The sequence below is a fragment of the Rousettus aegyptiacus genome, unplaced genomic scaffold (genome assembly GCF_014176215.1).
Source record: "Rousettus aegyptiacus isolate mRouAeg1 unplaced genomic scaffold, mRouAeg1.p scaffold_m13_p_11, whole genome shotgun sequence".
NCBI classification, from domain to species: domain Eukaryota; kingdom Metazoa; phylum Chordata; class Mammalia; order Chiroptera; family Pteropodidae; genus Rousettus; species Rousettus aegyptiacus.
This window is the reverse complement of record NW_023416286.1, coordinates 56,631,845-56,655,320: the sequence shown is the minus strand read 5'-3', so window position 1 is coordinate 56,655,320 and position 23,476 is coordinate 56,631,845. Positions and strand designations below refer to the sequence as shown.

General features: G+C 42.7%; 2 protein-coding genes across 5 annotated transcripts in view; one reads left to right on the top strand and one right to left on the bottom strand.

Moving 5' to 3' along the window:
* The window catches only part of GGACT (gamma-glutamylamine cyclotransferase), a 44,226-nt gene that overhangs the window by 2,477 nt on the left and 18,273 nt on the right, over positions 1-23,476 (bottom strand). The window contains exon 1 of one of the 3 annotated variants that reach the window (XM_016123150.2): positions 1,248-1,359. The exons of the other annotated variants lie outside the window; for them this stretch is intronic. The gene's annotated coding sequence lies outside the window, so the exon portion shown is untranslated. Of the gene's footprint in view, positions 1-1,247; positions 1,360-23,476 lie in introns of those variants that run through there. 3 annotated transcript variants of the gene reach the window in all.
* LOC107499197 lies at positions 23-5,545 on the top strand. Of its 2 annotated transcripts, XM_016123148.2 has the most exons (4): positions 23-536; positions 720-1,544; positions 1,969-2,046; positions 2,473-5,545. In XM_016123148.2, the coding sequence occupies exons 2-4, from the start codon at positions 1,158-1,160 to the stop codon at positions 2,476-2,478; spliced, it is 471 nt and encodes a 156-aa protein (XP_015978634.2). In that variant the 5' UTR covers positions 23-536; positions 720-1,157; the 3' UTR covers positions 2,479-5,545. The 2 variants fall into 2 exon arrangements, with proteins under 2 accessions (XP_015978634.2, XP_015978631.2); XM_016123145.2 differs by having other exon boundaries at positions 720-5,545.

Here is a 23,476-nt window from a genome sequence, read left to right as displayed (position 1 = left end):
TGTGGGGGCCCAGACGGTAAACATTTCGGGTTCGTGCTCCAGCTGCAGCTCTCAAGCCCATACAACCCACAGTCTGCTACTTGACCATCCCGCAGTGGGCTCTAAGGTTCCAGGAAACACCAGCACCCTTCACAGTCACTTTCCAGAGAAAAGGCACTTATTTTGAGAACATACTTGTTGGATGGAGACAACCTGTCTTGGGATCAAGCCCATAGAACTGCTGTTTTTCAGAACAATTAGTTCTCAATCTTTTAAAAAGGATTTTAAAAATTACACAATACTTTTTATAGAAAAAACAAATAACGATAAGCAAACATAAAGATATAATGTGTGTGTCTCTGTGCGTGTACAGAATACCCACCCATAATGGGCTACAAGAGCTAATTCAGGTTTTAGTACTAAATTTACATTCTAGTTCTGGCAGTATGACCCAGCAAACCTTTAACAATTGTACTTTTTTCAAGGTCCTAGAGGGTAATGATGCTTCCCTGTGACTTACTGTGACTCACCACAGTGACTTTGGCTCCAGTGTAAAGGTAAATATTTACTGCTTACCTGGGTCTGGGCCACAGATTGTTACGTAATCAAAAAAAAAAAAAAGTGGTTTTTGTAAAAGTGACTCAAACAGAAATGGGAGTCAAAGTTGAACAGGGGTGGGTGGCTCTTCAAAGCCTGGCATTTCACTGCCCTACTTGCCCAATGCTGTGTAACGATGGCAGGTTTCCTCAAGACGGGCCTTGGAAACGAGACACCTTGGGCAGGAAAACAAAAGATGTGCCACGTGCCAGCGGCAGCCCACAACCAGCCAGAAACACCTGGAGGGCGACACCCCCTGGACACCAATCACACTGCCAGTGACCCTTGAAGAAGTGACACTTTATCAGTCTTCCACTTTCTTCTCAGCAAACAAAGGCTAGTCTATGGGTTTTAGCCACCCCACTTCTCCAGGGCATCTGGGGAGGATGCTGGTCTCAACAGACCGACAGACACATCTGCCTACCTGTGCCTACTCTGTTCCCTCTGCCACCTTGGTCTCTGTCACCAGCCCGTGGAATGTCAAGAGTTCCATGGGTTTCAGGTAAGTTATACTTAGAAAGGCTTAGTCCTGTATACAAACCGTGGCACATACATTGGGACACCCTGAGCAGGACAGGCACATGACAGGAGCTCTGGGTCTGGTTACTCTGACAGGGGTGGAAGGACAGATTAGAGTTGTGGGACTTAAGGGGGAGGCATGCTTCACGTACGAAAGTCAAGGTGTGAATCGAGGAGCGCCTGGAACTGGAGGTGCCGAGAGAGGAGGGAGACCCAGGTGCTTTGGAGCTGCAGGTGGCAGGACCACTGCTAGGGGGACGGGGGAGCCGTGTGCCTGGGACGATGGGAGGCCTGAAAGGACAGACGTACAGGTCGTCAGCAAAGAACCTTGGGCCTGCTCACAGGAGAGCGACAGGGACAGCGTGGGCTGTTTACAGAGGTACGCTGGGGGACGATCCAGAAAAATGAGTGCCAAGAAGATGGCGGATTTGCAGCAGCCCCGGAGCCAGGTACTTGGAAAGCGCCGTCCCCAACTTGTCTCCCACACTTGCATCCTGTCTTCTAGAACAACCTGTCAACAACAACTCCAGGTTGTACCAAGGATCCAAAGTTTCTCACCTTCACTGTCACCCTCCCCCAAGGACTGTCCCCGCAGCGCCCACTGGGCCTTCTCCGTTCCCCCTGGCCTAGTCCTGGTCAATCTCGGCTGCAAACTCCACGACAATCCCTGTTGGTGTCAGCTGGCTTTCGCCCCTCATCTCCCTCCAGCCACCTCGGAATGAACCCCACCGCTGGGGCCTTGCAGTCACGACGGCCTCCCCCACTTGGCTCTTGCGCCTTCTCAGAGGCCTCCCTGAGCTGCCGACCTGAGGCAGCACCCACCAGCGCCTCAGTCCCGTCACGTCACCCTGATTTACTCTCTTTATGGCCCAGGTTCTCCAGATCACTGCTCGTCTTGTTTGCCACCAGAATGTGAAGAGGTGGAAGGGAACGTACGGAGCTGCCTCTGAGGTTGGTGAGGACTAAGGCTGCACAGCTGGGCAAAACCAGTCAAAACTGGAGACCCGCCGTCCTCATCTCTGGTGGCCTACCGTTTCCCCCGCTTTGATTGTTTTTTAAAAGTAACGTGTCCATCATGTAAGTCAAATAGCTTTACACGAAAAATGAAATTCCCTACCCTTTTCCACGTCTTTTTAAAGCAACACTTTTAAGCCTTTTAACTGTTGCATCTGGTACTTATCTCCATATTGTTGGTTACTTCTACTTATACTTCTTGATGTTTTAAATTATGTCTTGCCTCTGTACCCCCAAAGCGGGTGAGCATAGCGGTTTAAAACACAGACTTTATAGTCAACTTGACTGGGTTGAAATCCTGGCTCTACTAGTTCTGTGAGACTTCAGACAAACCATTTTACCTCTCTGCCTTGGTTTCCTCAGCTGTAAAAGAAGTAATGACAGCAGCCTGCTTCGGATGGCTGATGAGTTAATGCACACGGACAGTCCTGCTCATTCGGTAAGCCTGCATTCCATGTTTGTGGGGTTGTTATTCTGTAGAGGCTCTGCATACCCAATGCCCCCAATACACGTGCACCTACTCTGCCCCACATTCCTCCAATAGGCTCAAATTTTGGTCAAATCCATATTCAACATCAGAACTGTATAAACATTATTCTCAGATAAGGCACAAAGTGTACTATGATTAATTTCCTTTCTTGGACAATTTTTGTTTTTCTTGGAAAAGCTGCTTCAGCTTTTTTTCCTGCCCTTTGCTCAGGTTTCTCTGACAGTAATTTAGCCTCACATTCTCTCCAAGCATTGTAAGAATCCTTTCAGCCCTGACCACCCACTGGTTCCATTTCTCCCTGGAGCCTTCATCCTTCTTCGGCCTGTGTCTATGGTACTACTGCTGGCTGAGGTGTCCCTCTATGCCATCCAGGGCTTCCCTGAGCTCTAGATGTCCCTGGGTCCCATGGCACCTTCTTGGTTGACTCCCTCATTTTACTGAGGCTGTCCCCACCCTCAATTAACAGTGTGGCTGTGTAACGAATTCGAATTTCCTTCACAACTTTAAAGGCATTTCGTCTTCGTCTCCTCATTTCTCAGGTTCTTGCAGAAAAGTCCATTGACACTGGCATCCAGTCCTTTGTACAGGACTTGAGCTTTTCTCTCTGGAGACTCTTAAGGTCTTCCTTTCTCCCTTAAATCCTGAGATTCTATAATGATGTGTCTTCATGTGGAGTTTTTTCCTTTTTTTTCCATTTGTTGTGCTGCAAATTTTCATCTGAAAATTCATTATCTTGGATAGTGGGGAATTCTCTTTGTTCTCTTTCTGGATCTCCAGTACTCAGATGTCACATATCCTGGGTTAATCTTCATTTTTCTCTTTATAGTCTACTTTTATCTTCTAATTCTCCTCTATTAAAATATTTTTGCCATCATATTTATTTCCAAGTCTTTTTCTTGTTTTCCATTTTCTTAGTATCCTATTCTTTCATAACATAATACCGTCTCTCATCTTTGGGAAGATTTTTTTTTAAGTTTTCATCTTTCCTTGCATTGCCTCTATTTCTCCCAAATTCCTCTTTTCTCTCTGTTTTGGTGTGTTTCTTTAAAAGCTTTTCTTCAAAGGTCTCATAATCCTTGCCTGGCCTTACTGAAATGTGAGATACTATATAGGAAACTGAAGCTCCATGTGAGGGGAGCCTGGCAGTTGGCAGGCCTTGTGTGGGGGTTCTACGGACAGATTTTGAGGGGCCCGAGATAACAGAAATATACACACACACACACACACACACCCTTAATCCCCATTTTCAGGATGCTCCCTTACCCCCACTGTCCCCAATACTAAGCCTCTTGCTAAGCCCCTCTGGGCAGTGACCCACCTGTCCTCTGCTGGGCAGAGGGGAGAAGGAGACTCTGCTCCCAGTACAGAATTTCATCCTCTCCTCTCTGCTCCTACTGTTTTTACGCACCTATGGCCCACAAGTCTGGAGCTTCTCTGATATTCCAGGCACAAGTTGGCTAGCTTCTCGCTGGCTTCTGACCATATAGGGACAAAGGTTTCTGGTTTCTCCAGGCCACTAAGTCAGTTACCACTCATTTCTGTTTTTTATCTCCCAGAATTTTATTGCTATTTCCCATCTTTTGTCTTTCTAGGACATTAGAGTGGCATTTAGCAGGGAAAGAAGTGGTGGTTCAAGAGCTTCTTGCCTCTTTAGAGGACTGGCAAGAAGAGTTTATGAGGGTACAGTTGACTTGAGTGTGGTTTAGGTCACCAAGAGAAAGCTGGTAAGGTAGTGACAGCAGATACTACAGAGGGCTGGGGATGGCTGAAAGGGTCAGGCAGAGGGTGGGGGACACAGAGGAGCATGCTTGCAGAAGGAGACTTCCTTCTGCCAGGCAGGAGTGGAAGAGGGAAAACGGGTAGCAATTCCAGAAGAAAAGCCCAGTGGTGAGAACAGGGTACACAAGGAATGAGACATCCCCCTGTCGTCTGTGAAGGTCAAAGACAGACACACTCATCAACCAGTGGCTTCGAACAAATGTGGAGTAAGGACACAGTGGGCGAGAGTTCACCAAGACCATGGTACAGGGAACCTGCCTTAGAAGGGACAGAAGGTATGTTCGTATTGAGCTGCCTGGCCTTTCCCTAAAATAGGGGTGATGTCATCAGTTTGGGATGGGGGAATGCCACCAGGAGTGAAGACTTGTAAAATGGAAAGAGGTTTAGAATAGGCCTGTTGGGAAAAGCCTGGGCTTTGGCGTAAGAGCTGTTAAGGTGACAGTATAGAGCTGGTTCTCAGCAGAGGATGCTTGCTTTTACTACTCGAAGGGTTCACCTGCAAAGTCAGAGAAGAAATATTTTGTCTAAGCACGACAGCGGGCTTAGGGAAAGAGAGGTAGGATGAGAAATTGTGATCAGAGAGGCTTGTGGAGGATGGCATTTCTGAAGTGGGCTGATTAATTCTCAGCAATGACCAGGTTCAAGGGCAGTGGTGCTTAGCAGCAGCTTTGGGTCCCCTGTGGGCTCTGGCACTGCACCAGTGAGTGTTACCTGAGTGTCCCTGGCCATGCTAAGTGCTATGTGTCACCTCAGCTCACTGAATCCTTGACACTCTGTAAGAGAAGTGGTGCTGGTTTCCTTATCTGTTAAATGGGGATAAATCACGTGGCTTAGGTGAGGGTATCAGGCACAGAGCTCCCGTGGGACAGCACCAGGAACTGGACCTAGGTGTGTTGAACTCTGAAAGCCTCTGTGGCTCTGCTATAAAGTCTGACCCCAAGACCCAGTGGAGGTGGCCCTATCAAGTACAGCCTAGAATTCAGATTCTGTAGTGGCAGCAATGGTTTGTAAAGGACCCTACCTCCCTATACTCTTTTTTTCCCTACTTCACGTCACATTCTCTTCTCGCCTGAATGAATTTTATTTGATAAAACAATTCTTTCTCTATATTTCTTTATTTTTAGATTTAAAAAAATTGTGATGAAATACACAAAACATGAAATTTACCATCTTAAACATTTTCCACTTAAAAAATATTTTATCAATTACAGTTGACATACAATATTATTAGTTTCAGGTATATAACATAGTGATTAGACATTTATATACCTTAAATTGCGATCATCCCCATAAGTCTAGTACCCATCTGACACCATCTATAGTTACTACAATATCATTGACTATATTCCCTTTGGTGTACTTTACATCCCCATGACTGTTTTTATAACTGACAATTGGTATATCTTGATCCCTTCCCTTTAACATTTCTTGTAATACTGGTTTGGTGGTGGTAAACGCTAGCTTTTTCTTGTCTGTGAAACTCTCTCCTTCAATTCTAAGTGATAGCTTCGCTGGGTAATTTTGGTTGTAGGTCTTTGCTTTTCATTAATTTGGATGTTTTGTGCCAATCTCTTCTGGCTTGCAGTTTCCTTTGAAAAATCAGCTGACAGTGTTATGGAAGCTCCACTGTAGGTAACTGCTTTTCTCTTGCAACTTTTAAGATTCTCTTGTCTTCAACCTTTGGCATTTTAATTATGTGGTGTGGTCCTCTTTGGGTTCACCTTGTTTGGGACTCTGCATTTCCAGGACAATGTTGATTTCCTTTTCCAGGTAAGGGAAGTTTCCAGTCCCTTGCTTCCTCTCTCTCCTTCTTGTACCCCTACAATGTTGTCCCAGAGATCTCATAAAGTATCCTCATTAAAAATTTTTTTTTCTTTTTGCTGTTCTGATTGGGTGCTTTCTGCTACCTTGTCTTCCAGATCACTGATTTGATCCTCTGCTTCATCTAATCTCTTGTTTATTTTAGTTATTGTACTCTTCATTTCTGACTGGTTCTTTTTTTATGGTTTCTATCTCTTCGTAGAGGTTTTCGCTAAGTTAATCTATTCTCCTAAGTTCACTGAGCATTCTTATAACCAGTGTTTTGAGCTCTGCATCTGGTAGATTGCTTGCCTCCATTTCATTTAGTTCTTTAGCTGGAGTTTTCTCCCATTGTTTCCTTTGTGACGTGTTTCTTTGTCTCATTTTGGCTGCCTCTCTGTGTTTGCTTCTATGTATTAAGTAGATCTACTACATCTCCCAGTTTTGGTAGAGTGGCCTTATGTAGTAGGTACTCTGTGAGGCCCAGTTGGTGTCTCGCTGTTCACCTGAGCCAGGTGCTCCAGGAGTTTCCCTTGTGTAGGTTATGTGTGCTTTTCTGCTGTAGCTGAGCTTTGGCATATCAGTGGATAGGACTGACTCAGGCTAACTGGCCATGAGGGCCGGTTGTCATACAGCGGAAAAGCTGTTGTGCAGGGGCTGACCCTATGGAGCAAGAGTTGCTTTAGTGGAACTCCGGGGTCAGCCAAGTCTGTTCTCTGGGTCTGCTGTTTATGGAGCTGGTTGCTCGGTGCTGTACTGTTGTCTGAAGCTGGCCACCAGGTGTGTTGGTTCTGGAGCCTCTTGGGAGGGGCTCTGGTGTAGGCCAAGGTTAGCCACCATTTGTCCCTAGCTTGGAGCCACAAACTGCAGTTGGTTGCCACTTGTCCTGGACTTGTGGTCCTTTGGTGGGCACCAAAAGGGGTGCCGAGGCCAGCCACCACTTGTGCCAGGTTTGTCGCTGCTTAGTTGAAGCTAAGCCAACACTGGCTGCAGCTTATGACAGGCTTGGGGCTACCTGATGTGAGTTACAATGCAAGTTGAGACTGGTCGTGACTTGTGCCAGGCTTAGGACCATGTAGTAAGAGGTACAATGCACACTGAAGCCAGCCGCTACTTGTTTGGGGTTTATGGACCTTTGTGACAGTTTAGCAAACTCCAGTGTGAGCCAAGGCAGGCCACTAGTGTGGAAAAGCCACTGGAAGTGGCTCAGCTTGGGTGGGGTGGGGTCTCAAGGAATCACCAGGGCATGGTGAATGTTGTTAGGTGGTTTAAAGGAGAGCTCAGATTTGGTGCCTACCTGCTGCGCCTGCCAGTGCTTCTGTCCCTGGAGAGAGCTGCTCTGATCTCCGCCCCTCCAGCTCTCACCCTGAAGCTAGTCAATTCAGTTCCTCCTCATTATGTCCTTGATACTTTTTCAGCTGCTGCTTCTGTGCTGCAGCCCAAAGTGAAAGAGTTTGTGAGCAAGCGAGTCCCTGCACAGGCCCCTAAGAAAAAGAGCTGGGATTCCAGCAGTCCTCTGTCTCACTCAGACACAATCCCCAAAGAATTTTACAGCCAGATATTATGGGACTCCTCTTTTCCGGCACTGGGGCCCAGTTGGGGAGCCAGGTATGGGGCTGGGACTTCTTCCTCAGGGGAAACTGCCACAGCCAAAATTGCTCTCCTGATTCTTAATTGTGGGTGTGGGACCCGCCCATTCCATGTCTCCACCCTTCCTACTGGTCTCGTCCTGACTTTCTTTATACCCTTAGTTATAGGGCTTCTATTCAGCTAGTCTTCAGATGGTACTCAGTGATGGTGGGTCTATAATTTAGTAGTAACTCTGATGTAGTCATGGGATGAGGCAAGCACAGAATTCACCTGCTCTGTGATTTTGACCATAAGTCTCTACCTTAACCATTTTTAAGTATAAACTTATGTAGAATTTCAGAAATTGACAACTTTTTTTTCAGTAATAAGTATATTCACATTGTTATGTAACCATCACCACCATCTGTCTCCAGAACTCTTCATCCTGCAAAACTGAAACTCTGTACCCACTAAATAGTAACTCCCCATTTCCTCTTCCCCAGGCAACCCATAATACTGTTTCTATGAGTTTGACTACTTCGATACCTCACATAAGTGAAATTATACATATTTGTCTTTTTCTGGCTGGCTTATTTCATTTAGCATAATATCCTCGAGCTTCATCCATGTTGTAGCATGTGACAATTTCTTTCTTAAACTATTTAAGGCTGAGTAATATTCCATTGTATGTATATACTACATTTTGTTCATCTATACATCAGTGGACATTTGGATTGCTTCCACATATTACACATAATGCTACTATGAACATGAGTGCAGAAATAATCTTCAGTCCCCTGCTTTCAATTATTTTGGGTATATACCCAGAAATGGAGTTGCCAGATCATATATTTAATGTTTCTATACTTTTATCCATAGTGGCTGCACTTCTTACCTTACATTCTTATCTACAGTGCACAAGGGTTACAATTTCTCCTCATTCTTGACAGCATATATTTCTTGTTTTGTTTTGATAACCAGCTATCCTAACTGGTGCGAGGGGGTAATATATCATTGTGGTTTTAATTTGCATTTCTATAATGATTAGTGCTGGTGAGCATGTGCTTACTGGCCATTTGTATATCTTCTCTGGAGAACTGTCTATTCAGGTTCTTTGCTCACTTTTTAATTAGATTTTTTTCATTGTTGAGCTTTAGGTGTCCTCTGTTTCTTCTGGATATTAACCTCTTATATATGATTTTAAATATTTCTTCCTATGCTGTAGGTTGCCTTTTTACTCTATTGATTGTATTCTTTGATGCATGGAAGTTTATAATTTTGATGTCATTAGATTTTCTTACTTTTGTTGCTAATAGTTTGGGGTCATACTAAGAAATCAATGCCAAATCTAATGTCATGAAACTTTTGCCCAGTGTTTTCTCATAAGCTTTATAGCTTTAGTTGTTATGTTTAGGTCTTTGTTCCGTTTTTAAATTAATTTTTGTACATGGTGTAAAGTAAGGGTTCAACTCCATTCTTTCCCATATGGACGCTGAGTTTTCCAAATGTTGACAAGATTCTTTCCCCCCATTGACCTTAGTTAGAAATCATTTGACCATATGTCCAAGGGTTTATTTCAGGGCTATTGTCTTCTATTGATCTATTTATTATGTCTTTGTCAGTACCACACAGTGTTGTGATTGCTATAGTTTTGAAATTAGGAAGTATGAGACCTCCAACTTTGTTTTCAAGATTGCTTTGCTTATTCGAGGTCCCTTAAAATTCCATATGAATTTCAGGATGGATTTTTTTTTTCTATTTCTGTAAAAAAAAAAAATGCATTTGGAAATTATAAGAATTGCATTAAATCTGTAGATTGCTTTGGGTAGTATTGATCTTAAGTCTTCCAAACCATGAACATGAAATGTGTTTTCATTTATTTAATTTCTTTCAACAATGTTTTATAGTTTTCAATGCATAAGTCTTTCACCTCCTTGGTTAAGTTTATTCCTAAATGTTAATGTATAGAAATGAAATTGCTTTCGTATCCTGCAACTTAAATGAATTCATTTATTAGTTCTAACAGTTTTCTTGTGGAAATGTTTCTTAGAGTTTCTATATATGAGATCATGTGAACAGAAATTTTACTTCCTCCTTTGCAATTTGGATCTTTTATTTTTCTTGCCCGATCTTTCCAGGTATGACTTCTAGTACTGTATTGAATAAAAGTGGTAAAAGCAAACATCCTTGTTTTGCTCCTGATCTTAGAGGAAAAGATCTGTCCCTCACCATTGAGTATGATGCTAACTGTGGGCTTTTTCTATATGGATTTTATTATGTTGAGGTATTTACCATGAAATGGTGTTGAATCTCGTCATATTTTTTTTTGTATCAATTGTGATGACTGTGGTTTTTTCCCCCCTTCATTCGTTAATGCGGTGTGTTACACTATTTTCCTATGTCAAATCATTCTTGCATCCAAAGAATAAGTCTTACTTGGTCATGGCACATAATCCTTTTTGTTAAAGTGCTAGTATTTAAATTTTTGCATCAATTTTCATCAGTGTTATGAGTCTACGGTGTTCATAAAGTGTTTTTTTGTCTGGCTTTTGTATAAGGGTAATGCTGGCCTCATTAAGTTTTGAGAAGAATCTGAGAAAGATTGGTGTTGATTCTCTTGTTTGGTAGAATTCACCAGTAAATCCATCTGGTTTTGGGGTTTTCTTCATTGGGAGGTTTTTGATTATTGAGTCAATCTACTTGTTATAGATCTGTTGAGATTTTCTATTTAATCATGATTCAGTCTTGGAAATTTGTATGTTTTAGGAATTTATCCATTTCATATAGGTTATCCAATTTGCTGGCATTCAGTTGTTCGAAGTATTACCTGTTTTATTGCTATAAAATGGGTTTTCATCATTTTATAAATGGACATGCAAAGATACAATGCATTAGTGTAGAATGCACTGTGGCACAAAGAATAGCCTCAATCAAATTTCCATCTCCACTTACTTAGCAACTGTGAGTCAGGCCTCAGCACCCCATGAATATCAATTCCCTCTTCCCCTTGACCCTGTTTCCCTACCCCAGCTACTTTATTAAGACCTTGTAAAAATATTTGCTAACTTATATTCTTCTCAATGAAGCCCCTTAAATAAAAGGACTATTCTCCATAATAAATAGAAGAGGGAATCAAACTGTTGTGGCCGTGATGGTTTTTCAGAGCTAAGAATACCTGGGAAGGTGATATTACGTAGAAATGATCATGGTTAAGCCATAGGATGTTAACTCCAAGTCTGTAAAAAAAATAAGTTCAGTAACTTTCTTCTACAGAACAGGATAGCTTATTTCCACAAAAGAAAACCAACAATAAACTTTCTAGCAAATAACGTAGCCTGCTAGAATGACCAAATTATATTTTACATATTATCTGCTGAACCCTATCCTTTATAATATTAGTTTGAGAATGGTACTTATGTAATAAAAATAAACATTCTGCATTTCTGGCTCCTTTCACAAGAAAAACATTAGCTTTCTGATTGTGTTTTAAACAACAAACACAGATCCTTCAGGAAGGAACTCATCCCTGTGGGGATTGAGAAAGGATCAGAGTTAAGCACTGAAACAAGCAATTAATTCCCATTAGAGGATTAAGGCACTCATGTTCACTTTGAATCAGAAAAATGAATTGTGAATAAAATCATGTACAACCAAGAGGTTACTTGTCAAAGTTAATAAATTAGAGAATGAAGGGCAAACTGGAATGCACAGAAGTTGAGCAGCAAAGAAACTGGTGGTGGTTGTATTAATGGGACAAGATCTGCCGTTCTCTTAGGAGTGTGCTGAGGGGCACAGCTTCTGCCATAGGATGCTGTTCTTACTCCGACAGATGTACTGTGAAAAGAAGTCTAAAAGCATTTTCTGTTATGTCACCATCCCCATGCATGGATTTCCCAACGATATCTTACTATTAATATACAGAATCAATGAAAGAGACACGTGAGTTATTAACATTCAACTTGCTGAATTTTACTTTTGGGTTTTAGAACCAATTCTAAATTAACTCAAGCAATATCTCTGTTAACCTATAAAGAATTGAGTGGGCAATCACTGCTGTGGTCTGGACTTAGACACCCTCTACTCCGGAAACAACAAAAAGCCGAACCTTTGTTCCAAACCCAAATGGCTGGGAATAATGTGGCCATCAGGGGTCAGCACGGAGCTGGAACAGGCTCAGTCTCAAAAAAGCTTTACTTCAGCAAAATTTGGCTAGTTTAACACTATCAACATTTAAGATAACAAAAACACTCATAGAAATGTCCTTCTGGCCTGGCACTGCTTGCAATGCCTGTCACTTATTCAGCAGTTTTCTTGAAACACTATAGTTTCATATTTCATCACTTGAGTCCTTCGCATATTTGTTAGCTTTTTCCTGTTTGATTTTTTTCTTAGCCACCTGGTGGTAAGAGTATAAAAGACAGGATTTAAGAGTTTGTTATGCTGGTTTACAAATTAGAATACACATGCCTAGACCACATTTAGAAATACACACAGCAGGTAAACCAAATGAAACATGAACATTTAACTCTTCTTAAACTAATTTGCAAAAGGATTTAAATGGACACAAGCTTCTAACATGAAAACCTTTTTAAAAAGATGTCTCCATAAAATTATTCACTCTGTATTAAACTTTAATGATACTAAGAAATATTAGTAAAATCTGTATTCCATCACTTCAAACTGTTTTCTCTGAGTGATAAAACATCAAGCCACAAACAGTGCTTACTGCCTGTTAAGACTGCTCTAGAAGAGACAGGTGAAATGAGTGGATTTGGGTCGCACGAAATTAAGGCCTCTGGGGAGCTGGCTCTGCCATGTGATGAGCATGGGTTGGACAATGAACTGTTTCAGAACCAGAAACGCCTGCCCCAAAGAACTGCCAGGGAAACTCCTTTCCATTTGCTGTATAAATTAGCATTCATTGTTCAACTTACATCAAGGTTGGCTCCAGTGGAACTAAGGCCCCAATAAATTCATGAGGGGCGCCCTGTCACGATCGAGGACGAGTTTCACTGAAGCCAACTTCTATCCTAGTCCTCATGTGGCCGCCAGTAGCCACAATGGGCAGCAGCCTTTTAGCAAATGCAGATGTTACTGTGGACAAACCTTAGTAAAAAGCACATGTAATTTTGTACACGACTGCTCTAAAGAGGATTTTTCTTATTTTATAGAAACCTCTCATCTCAAGTAGCCACTTCTCTCCCTACTGTAACATTATTTTCCCTTGAGAAAATGCCTGAGTGTCTGATACAGTTACAGTTACACATTAATTCCTCAGAAGTTTCTTAGAACTGTAGGAAACAGGTGAAAAAACAAAATCCCTTGAACTTTAAACTGGAGCTCGGCCTACGAGCATGACGTGCTCTAAGGTCATGTCACTCTGAGGGGAGAGTGGCTGGTGGGCAATGTGCCAGGGAGGTCTCGGGCACATCCTGTGGGCTCTTTGATGCTTTTAGTCCCTCACTAGTTTCTTTATAGCAATGACATGGGCTTCCTGCCCAGCCAACCCCACTGAATACCCTGCAAACATTTATGGCAAAATATCTTTCTTACTTTAAACAAGCAGCTCGGGTGAAATGGCGGTGCCTTTGAAATAAAGATGTTAGGGTCTCCACTCACAGTCACTCCCTCAAACTCTGAACCATCACAGCACCCTGCAAACAGGCGCTCCACGGTCCCTGACGTCACACTAGATCCTCTGAAAGCTGCCTTAGCAACATTCTGTGTGGTTTTGCTCTTTGGCCCACCACTTTAATGACAACTGTGTTGCCATCTTTAAAACATACAGTGACCAACAAGGGAGACATGACCAAACCCCCAAATTCCTAGCTCCACTCTGAAAGTCTGGAAAGAACAGCAGGAAAATCCCCAAACACAGACTCAGGGAAAGGGCTTTATGGAAATGGGAGAGAGGTGAACTGGCCGGGCCTGCCAGGGCCATGGCCCAAATACCAAGCGCGGCTGGGAGCGGAGGTGCTGCCAGCCCCCCCACGGCTCCCAACAGGAGGCACAGAAAACTCAGGAGGGGCCTGGAACTGGCAGCCAGGGCAGAATGTGGTGGAGACAGTACTCAGCGCCTGCCAATAGGTCTGATACCCAGGAAGAGGGTGCCAGAAGTCATCACAAAGAGCCTCCCTGCCCTGTGGGCCTAGCCTTAGGCTCTACCTGTGAGCCCACCTGTGGCTCAGAGGAGAAAACACTGTATGTCCCACTCCATGTTAAATACTTCACTTACATTTTCAGGTTAACACTCAGTACAAAAAGATCTCCTCGCTCCCTAGCTTCTCCCCATTTTACAGATGGGGAAATTGAGGCAGAGATAATGTGATTTCCACACATGGCCCAGTTAAAAGCAGCAGAGCACATGTACCTGCCTTCATACCTCACTTCTTGCCCTGAGAAGGCCCCCCCCCCCCAGCTCTTGGAGGAGGGCACTACTCTCATTGCCTCCGGCCCCGAAACTAGAGAATGGAAACAACTTCCAGCTACCAGAGGGCCCCAGGCAGCTGGTGGCTTGGGCCATTGCCCCACACCAGATTCCATTTACATCCTCATCTGTAAAATACCCACAGGCATTTAGTGAGCACACACCACTGCTGCCAGACTGGGGAGTCAGCACTCAAAAGCAGCCACTGTCCTGGAATTCTTAATAATTTTATCTGAACTTGTGTAAGTGAATCCGATAGGACACCAGAGCATACTCATGAGCAGAGGAGATCCATGCAGCCTCACCGGCACACACGGTTCTTGAAGCCGCAGGAGCGCGGAATCCTGGTGGACCCACGATGGGTGGGACTCAGCGAGACTCAGACTGAGGACAAGGTAATGAGTTACATCTATGACTAGGTCAGCCAGGAGAGGCCACACTTTCCATTCCAAGCAGAACTTGCTATGAATGCAGGGGAAGGCAATGGAGTTCCAAGAAGAAACACAAACAAGAAACTATCCCTCTCCTTCCGTATTTGGGGTACTTCCCCATACCAGCCAACCACATACGGTGATGATAATGACCGACAGCAAGGGCAACGCAGAGAGGACCATGGAGTTCAGTTCCTCTTAGTCCTTGCTCCATCATCAGGAGCTAAGGGTGGGAAGTGTTGGTAGAATGTGCACGTCAAGAAGTGAAATAAATATAGTTGAAATAATTTTAAACAGTTTCCAGTTCTGGTAAGAATAAAATACATATGCATGCACAAGTTATGAAATATCATTTCTATGATTCCACATGAGTTAAATGCTATATTTGCATGCAGCTCTTATCTGAGTTGCATTTAAATTTAAAATGAACATGGAACAATATAAAGATGAATGATAAACTAACTCAATCCTGAGAATATAACTAAAATACGTATAGTTAAAATAATAAAATAGCAACTAAAAACACCATGACAAATCAAGACACAGAGACTGCAAAAAAAAGGGAAAAGCTTCATATTTTAGGGTCTTTTAACAGCACTCTTCTTCTGCTTTCTGAACAAGAGAGGCTGCATTTTCATTTTGCACTGTGTCCTGCCTGGAATCATTCTTTCTAAATTGTTTCTCAGACCACGAGCTCAAGTTCACATCTTCCATGCTATCCAGCACAGCTCAGTGCACACAGTAGGCACTTAATAAATACTTGCTGCAGTAAAGCAAGTGGTTATCCCCTCAGTCCAATTCCTAAAGAGGCCCTGAAGCCCTTCAGTCTACTTGGAATTTCTCGACTTCTCTTCATTACAAAAAACAGGTTCAAATACTGCTCTGGGTGCAAATCTACAGTAATCACATCCAGTCCTGTAGCTCTGCCACCATCTCCTTCAGATATCCAGTCAGAGGCAAGGTCCAGGGAGAGTAAAGCGCCCTGGACTGTGAGACGCTGAGCTGGGGCCAGTCGCTCCCTCCCTGCCCCAGCCTCCCTGGGAGCAGGGCAGTGGTGAGCATCCACACACACTTACAGACATGAAATGTCATCTAGAACCTGCAGAACTAATCTTTAGGGACAGCAGTCAGGTCAGTGGGGGCAGAGGTGGGGGGTACTTTCTGAGAAGATAAAAATGTTATCTTTTGGGGGGCAGTAGTTCCACGGGTGTATACATTTGTCAGAATCACCAACCTATGCACTTAATGTGTGAATTTTCTTGTAAATTATACCTCAAAGAAAGTTAATCTAAAATAAAGATTAAGTGAGATCATGGTAGGAAGGCAATTTGCAGGCCACTTGGTCTGTAATTATTATCGCCAGTTTATAGTCTTATCTGAGTTCAACATACTTCACAGTCCCTATCAACAGGAACTTTAAAAAAAAAATTTTATTTAAGATTTCTGCAAGCATCCAAGTGTTTTTAAAGCATTTCTAAAACTGATTTGGGGTGGCCTCCCTTAATCACTTTCTGGAACCCACTATGCAATGATACCAGACAGACTTCTCTGTAAATGCTACCTGGGGTCCTGGAAGAGAAGCAACAGAAAGATAAAGCACCCCCCAGTGTGGTCAAGGGTGGAGCGACCTCAGAGGGACAGGGTCTGTGATGAAGACGGGGCCTCATCAGCTGTCGTTACCCACCGAGGGCCTGTGTGCACTGGCTGCTGACCAAGACTTCCAGACTTGGATACTAAGAAATGCAGCAAATGCTTTGCTTTCTAGAATATTTTCGTAAGCCTGCTAGAGGATAATGCAACTTTTTAACTCACTTGCTAGCAGTTGCTCAAAATATTTTTCTGCCTAGAGTGAGCCCCCTGGTCAAGGAGGAAGAGGCAAGAATCGTCTTGTCCCAATCTATAGTCCATTATGCAGGGCATGGAAAGGGCCGTTAGGTCTGGTTGCAGGCAGGTAACTCTACCTTGCACGCCTCCAAAAAGTAAAGTTTTTTCTCTTGGCAACTCAGTTAAATAATGAAGGGAAAGGGAATGACTATCCATCAATGTATTGTTTAAAAGGTTTTGTTTTTTGGAAATGTTTTAAGGCTACATTAACTTTAAATGGTTTTTATTTGACTGTTTAGCTTGCTTAGGTGAGAATGGGGGAGTTTGGGAACAAATTTAAGTTAGAAGCAACACAGATTACAAAATATCACACACCTTCTAGGTGGTCTAAAAAAATACCTTAGAAAGAGAACATTGTCTGTTTAAGCAACTCTTAGATAACCATTTTAGAAGTCAGGCTTACCCAAAAGTGATAAATAACATAGTTACAAACGCAAGTGAAACCCTGGCTAGGTCTGGGCCCCTGGACCCAATATCTATCAGGGCATTTCATAGCTTTGGGGGAACAAGTCTCCCAGAAGGAGCACTAGACAGAGAGCAAGGGATCCAGGGTCAAAGTGAAGCTACTGCTGACCTCAGAGGGGTTGCCTTGCCCTGGAGAGACGCAGGTGTGCTGGGCTCAGCTCCCCTAGGACCCAGGATCCACAAGAGAGCCAATCAGGGGCCTCCCCCAGTGACTTTGGAAAGAATGAATTAGCGAGAAGGCTCCAGAAGACGACCGCCAAATACAAATGCTGGATGTCAAACCTAAAAGCTCGCGGGAACACCGCCTACACTACAAAAGGAACCCTGAGCACTACTCAGAAACCAGGACACAGGCGGCCCCCACCCACTGGTCTGTCTACTGCTCCCAACCCGGCTCCCCCACCAGCCCACAGCCAGTTGAACACAACCAGGAACAACCCGAACTCCATTTCCCACGGGCTCGCAGGCTCTTGAATTCAGGACTCAATTCTTTGTTAACAATAACAGATTTACCTTCAGAATTACTTTTGCCAAGAATATTAAAAAAGTTTAAATTTTCTAAAAGAAGTTAGCTATCAGGTAGGTAGGAGGAATACAAACCTAGAAAGTTAATTGCCTCCATTAGTACAACTAAAGAATCACCCCAAAACATGCACACGTATAACTCCATTTTAAAATGTTTTTTAAAAGACTTTTTAAAAATAAAAACACAGAACTCAAAATTAGCCTGGTGAGTTTTTTGATTACCTGTCCTAAAGTATTCAACTCCTTTTAGTGCTTTTCTAATTACTCCCAAGTAAAATTCAATTAAAATAACAGAGGTATGTGAAAATTCCGAATTACAAGAAGAGGAATAGGAGAGGAAATTAAGGGCATGTTACTGAACATGCCTTTAAATACTTTACATAAAACGGGTCCCTTTACTCACACTCCTAAACACACAGCTGCTCACTGCTGACAGCAATCAGAATTGAGTCCAAAACTTCTAGAAAAATGTGTTGGAGTGACAGGGGCTTTGAAAGAACTGGATGCACTGAACTAACTGAATCCAACTCTTTTATATACTATACTCCCCTGCCACCCCCCCCCCAAAAAAAATCCCACATTAAAAGTTACATTATGGCTGGGAGCAGCTGAAAGAAGCTAGAGGCTTGGAGGGCAAGCACACCAATCTTCCTCAAGGTTCTCTGGTGTTTGGGGGTGGGCCCTAGGACCTTAAATATTACTAAAACGCACAATTTGATCTATACTTGGCTCTTAAAAAGCACTTAAAAGCCAACACACCGTCCACTCAGGGAGAGCAAAATCCCTGTTAAAATGTAAAAATCTCTTTTCTTGTGGTTACTGCTTTGTGGTTGGTTATCAGAGATGCTGCTATATTCAGTTTAAACAATTTTTCAAACTTATTCCAAAATCAACAGAATAGCTTTGTTTTTCAGTTTGGGCCCCCCCCCTTTTTTTTAAAGTTTACAGTGTTCTTTCAATCATGATAAAGAGCTGGTATTAACAGTCTATTAATGTCACAGGAGTTCCCCCAAAAGAGGAAAAAAGCAATTCTCCCCCGCCCCCACCCCAGAGGGCCATGCTTCACAAACCGCCCGGTATCTAAAAGTTAACTAAAGTCCTAGTTCAAACTACGCAGCTCTTTACTGTCCTTTGAATGGGCCCCTGGGCTGTTGTCCAGTGTGAACCTGCTGTGGAGGCGGCGGCAGTGGAGGAGGAGGAGGGGGAAGGGGGGTATGAGAGACCAGGCTACAGTCGCTCAAAGGATTTGCCCCTTCAAACTTCATGCAAATTCTTCAGCATTCTTTTAATATAACGATGATGTCAATTACTTTCGAGTTAAAGAATTTATCTTTGTCTTTGTCTTGGAACAAAGACAGTTCTCCAGAGAGCTGGTCCATGTCTCATGGAAGGAACAAGACCAACACAGGCCAGCAGGACTAAACCGTCTCCCCAGACATTAGCACCCAAGAAAGAAAGGAGGGGTTCCCCAGACCCGTGTCTCTCTATGGGCAGGAGAGCATCCCTGGGAGGGAGGGGCCCTTGTCCTGTCTGCTCGCTCTCTGGGCTGCAGGGCTGAACCCTTTCTCCAGTGCAGGGAGAGCTGAGAATGCAACCCAGCCCCACCCAGAGATTTTTGGAGGACCGATTTAGAGCCATGTGGAAACTGACTTGAGCCTAGTTTATTAATTACACCTATTTCTCCAGGAGAGAGGAAGAAAATTCATTGAAGGGGGGCTGTCAGCTGATCTCTGGGAACTGATATGTTCTCTCCAATCTTCCAGCAGCCCTGCAAGGCAGGTGTTATTGTCCCATTTCACTTATGGGAAACAGGCGCAGGAGTTATCTAACTAAAACAGCTCAGCTATTAAAAATAGAATGGCCTGGATTTAAAGTTAAAGCTTAAACCAAAATCCAGCTTTCACCCAACGTGCATTGCTGTTGACAAGGGGAAAAACACAGGAGGTTCTGGGTGGTAGAAAATATGGAAGCTCTCACTGGTTTTCATAGCAAATTACCATTGTTTAGTGTGAAAGTACTGTTGCTATTGTCCACCAGTCACGCCTACAGGCGGGGCTGTGCTTCAAGGCCTTCCCTTTTCAACTGTAAAAATCAGAGCCAGATTTATAAAGCAAAAAGTGATCCACCAGCCACAAATTTCTGTTACTAGTATCTGCCAAGTGTTTGGTACTTCCAGGCTAGTTGAAAGGTCATTCATTCATTCACCCATTTGGTATATTTTGAGCATCTAAGATGGGCCAAGTACCTGAAGATAAACAAGACAACAGTCCTTGTCTGAAGGAGCTGCAGTCTAACTGGGGAGACAGATACAGTAAGGTGATTATAACACTGTGGGGAGGCCAATGAGAAACATGCATGGGGAAGCAGGGCATCCTGTGTCTCGAGAGAGAGTACCGCCTGAGCAGCAGAGCCTTTGAGAAGAAACAGGAAATAGGCAGGCACAGGTGAGGGGATGGCCAGGGAAAAGCAGGGTGGTCTGAGCACAGGGGAGGGCCTGGGCGTGCCTGGGAGCGGGAGCATGACCGTGAGCCCAGGAGAAGTGCATGAAGGAGGCTGAGCCCAGGTCACCAGGGACTCTGGATTTCAGCCCTAAGTGATGGGGTAATTAAGAGGATTAAGTAAGCCTGGGAAGTGACATGGTAAGATGTGTTTTTAAAAATTATCTATTGCAACCCCAATGGAAGACTGTTTGACAGGATCAATGAAAGCTGAGCCTGCATATACCCAATAATAATCCAGCAATTCCACACCAGGTAGATGCTTCATAGAAACGTAAACACAGAGTCACCCGAAAGACATATAAGAATATTCCCATCAGTAGGATATGTAATAGCCCCAACCTAGATACTACCCAAATGTCCATCAACAGTAAAACAGACTAATAAGCTATTATATATACTATGGAAAACACCACAGCAAGGAGAACAAATGGACAGCTGCATGTAATAACGGATAAATCCAGCAATGCTGAGTGGAAGAAGTCAGACAAAAGCAGCACACACTATGCGACTGTATTTATATGAAAGTAATAGCCAAACTAAGCCCTGCTGCTGGATGTCAGGGTAGTGATCACCCCTGGGAGGAAAGCAATGACTGGAAAAGACATGATGATACCTGATCTAGGGGCTGGTTATGTGAGTGTGTTCCTATCATGAAAATCTATCAAGCCACATAATTTCGACACTTTTCTGATATACATTCATAAAATATACATTAAATTTTAAAAACACAGTAACAGGACATTTTTTGTGAGAACAAGGCTTACAAATATGAAATCACAGTGAACAAGAGAAAGACACATAATTAAGTGCTACATATAATTTAGTGAGATTCAGAGGCGAGGAATGCAAAGGCTTCATAGACGTAGACTGGCCTGAGCTGGAGAGAGAAGCAGGATATTCCCTGACTCTGAAATGGGAAGTGGCTCCCCCGGGGCATGAGAGCTAAAGGCAGATTCTCCAAGTTATAACACAGTCATTCTCAGACTGAAGAATCTCCTATCAAAGAAGAAACAGTTAAATAATATCAACTGAAAGCAAAGAGACAAACTCAGAACATGGGGCATTCTATAGGAGAAAAGTAATAGTGATTTGCCCTAGATTAAGAGACCTAACTCCAGCAGCCCTGGGTAATGTACGGACCTTGTTTGGATTCTGATAATCAGGAAAACCTTAGAGGTATATCTAGGTAAAAGATGGTACCATGGAATCACGAGGCTAATGACATAGTTCTATAAGAAGATAGCCATATTTTTTAGAGATGCATATGGAAGTATCTAGAGTTCATGAAATATAATGTCTGAGAGTTTAAAATACTTCAATAAAAATTAATGAGTCGTGTGTGGCAAAATTTTGACAATTACTGAATCTGCGTTATAGATGGGGATGGGAAATCATTGAACTATTCTCTTTTATAGATCCTCCTACCCCTACCAAAAATGGTAACAAGAGACAAAAAAGGCCATTATTTAAAGATAAAGGGGTCGATTCATCAAGAAGATACAGCAATTATAAATATATGCACCCAACATCGGAGCACATAAATACATTAAGCAAATACTAATAGATCTGAATAGGGAAACACAACCATACAATAACAGCAGAGAACTTCAATACCCCAATTTCATCAACAGATCGTGAAGACAGAAAATCAACAAGGAAACATTGGATGTGAACCACTTTAGTCCAAATGAACATAACAGCCATATATAGTACATTCCAACCAACAGCAGGAGAAAACACATTCTTCTCAAGTGCACATGGAACTTTTTTTTTTTTTTAGGATAGATTGTATGGTAGGTCACAAAACAAGTCTTAGAAAATTTAAAAAGACTGAAATAATACCAAGTGACTTTTCTGATCATACTGGTATGAAATTAGAAATCAACAAGAGGAAAGCTGGAAAACTTATAAATATGTGGAAATTAAACAACATACTCCCGAATAACCAATTAGTCAAAGAAGAAATCAAAAGAAAAATAAAAAATATCTCCAAACAGATGAAATGAAAACACAATAATATCAAAACCTACAGGATGCTACAAGAGCAGTTTTAAGAGGAAAATTTATAGCAATAAATGCCTATATGAAAAAGAAAGATTACAAATAAGCAACTAACTCTAGACTTCAAAGAACAAATTAAGCCTAAAATCAGCAGAAGGAGGTATATAATAAAGACCAAGGCAGAAATAAACGGACCAGAAAAAAATAGAAACGATCAACAAAACTAAAAAGGTGTTTTTTTCTTTATTTTTGTTTTTTAAAGATAGATCTGACAAACCTTTAGCTAGACTAAGGAAAAAGAAGACTCAAGTAAATAAGTTTAGAAATGAAAGAGGAGACCTTTTAACTGACATGGCAGAAATACAAAGGATCATAAGAAACTACTACAAATAATTATATGTCAACAAACTGGATAAGCTAGAAGAAATACATTCCTAGAGACATACAACTTACCAAGACAGAATCATGAAGAAACAGAACATATGAACAGACCAATAATGAATAAGAGTATTGAATCAGTAACCAAAAACTTCCCAATGAAGAAAAGTCTAGGACCATATGTTTTCACTGATGATTTTTACCAAACACTTACAAAGAAGAATTAATGCCATTCCTCCTCAAACTCACCCAAAAACCTGAAGAGGCAGGAACACGCTCAAACTCATTTTACAGAGCCAGCCTCTACCCATACCTGTCTCTAAACAGTTATAATCCCAATTAGGGCTCTCCCTTCCAGGATCCCACGACCCACCACCTTCCCCCTAAGCCATACTAAGCTTCCTGAGGCTGAGTTCCAAACCCTCCAGGGGCTCCCAGCGACGCTCAGGATGCCCGCGTCCTGTCCAGCTGTTTTGACTCCAGTAGCCTGGCTGCACTCCTATCCTGTAGTACTGTAGCCTGAGCCCCACCTACTTGGCCTGTTGTTGCTCCCTGAACACTCCCTGCTTCCCCTAATCCTAATCTTTTACTTCTTCTCTGAACCCCACATCTATACTTTCCTGTCCACATTGAACCCCACATTTATACCTTCCCACCCAAATCCAACCTATCCTTAAAATCCCACCTCAGATCCTGCCTCTGGCCAAAAGCTTTCTTTGGTTGTTTGCATCTTACTGCACTGGTCACATTCTGTCCTACAGTCTGGTTATTTTTTCTGTTAAAATTCCTGAAGGACAGGTGATACATTTTAACTTGCTCCCGATAATATAATGTGTGTGGAGAAAAATCAGTGAATTCATGTATGGTCCTGGAAATTCTCAATTAGCCAATATCTTTTCTCTATTTTGGTCACAAAGAAATAAATGACAACAAAACAACTTCTAAGTAGATATTCAGTTTGAAACTGCCTCCTCCAATATATGTAGGAGCTATCAAGGGATCATTAGCACATTGTAGACATACACATATTGTACACATATTGTGCAAACGAAGACTGCAGAGGGCAGTGGCCCAAAGAAGGGGACACTCAGCTGCCTGTACTTGGACTGGACAATGG

What these genes read in the sequence shown, in the direction of transcription:
- LOC107499197 (XM_016123145.2), top strand. Translation starts at nt 1,158, where the DNA reads ATGACAGGAGCTCTGGGTCTGGTTACTCTGACAGGGGTGGAAGGACAG.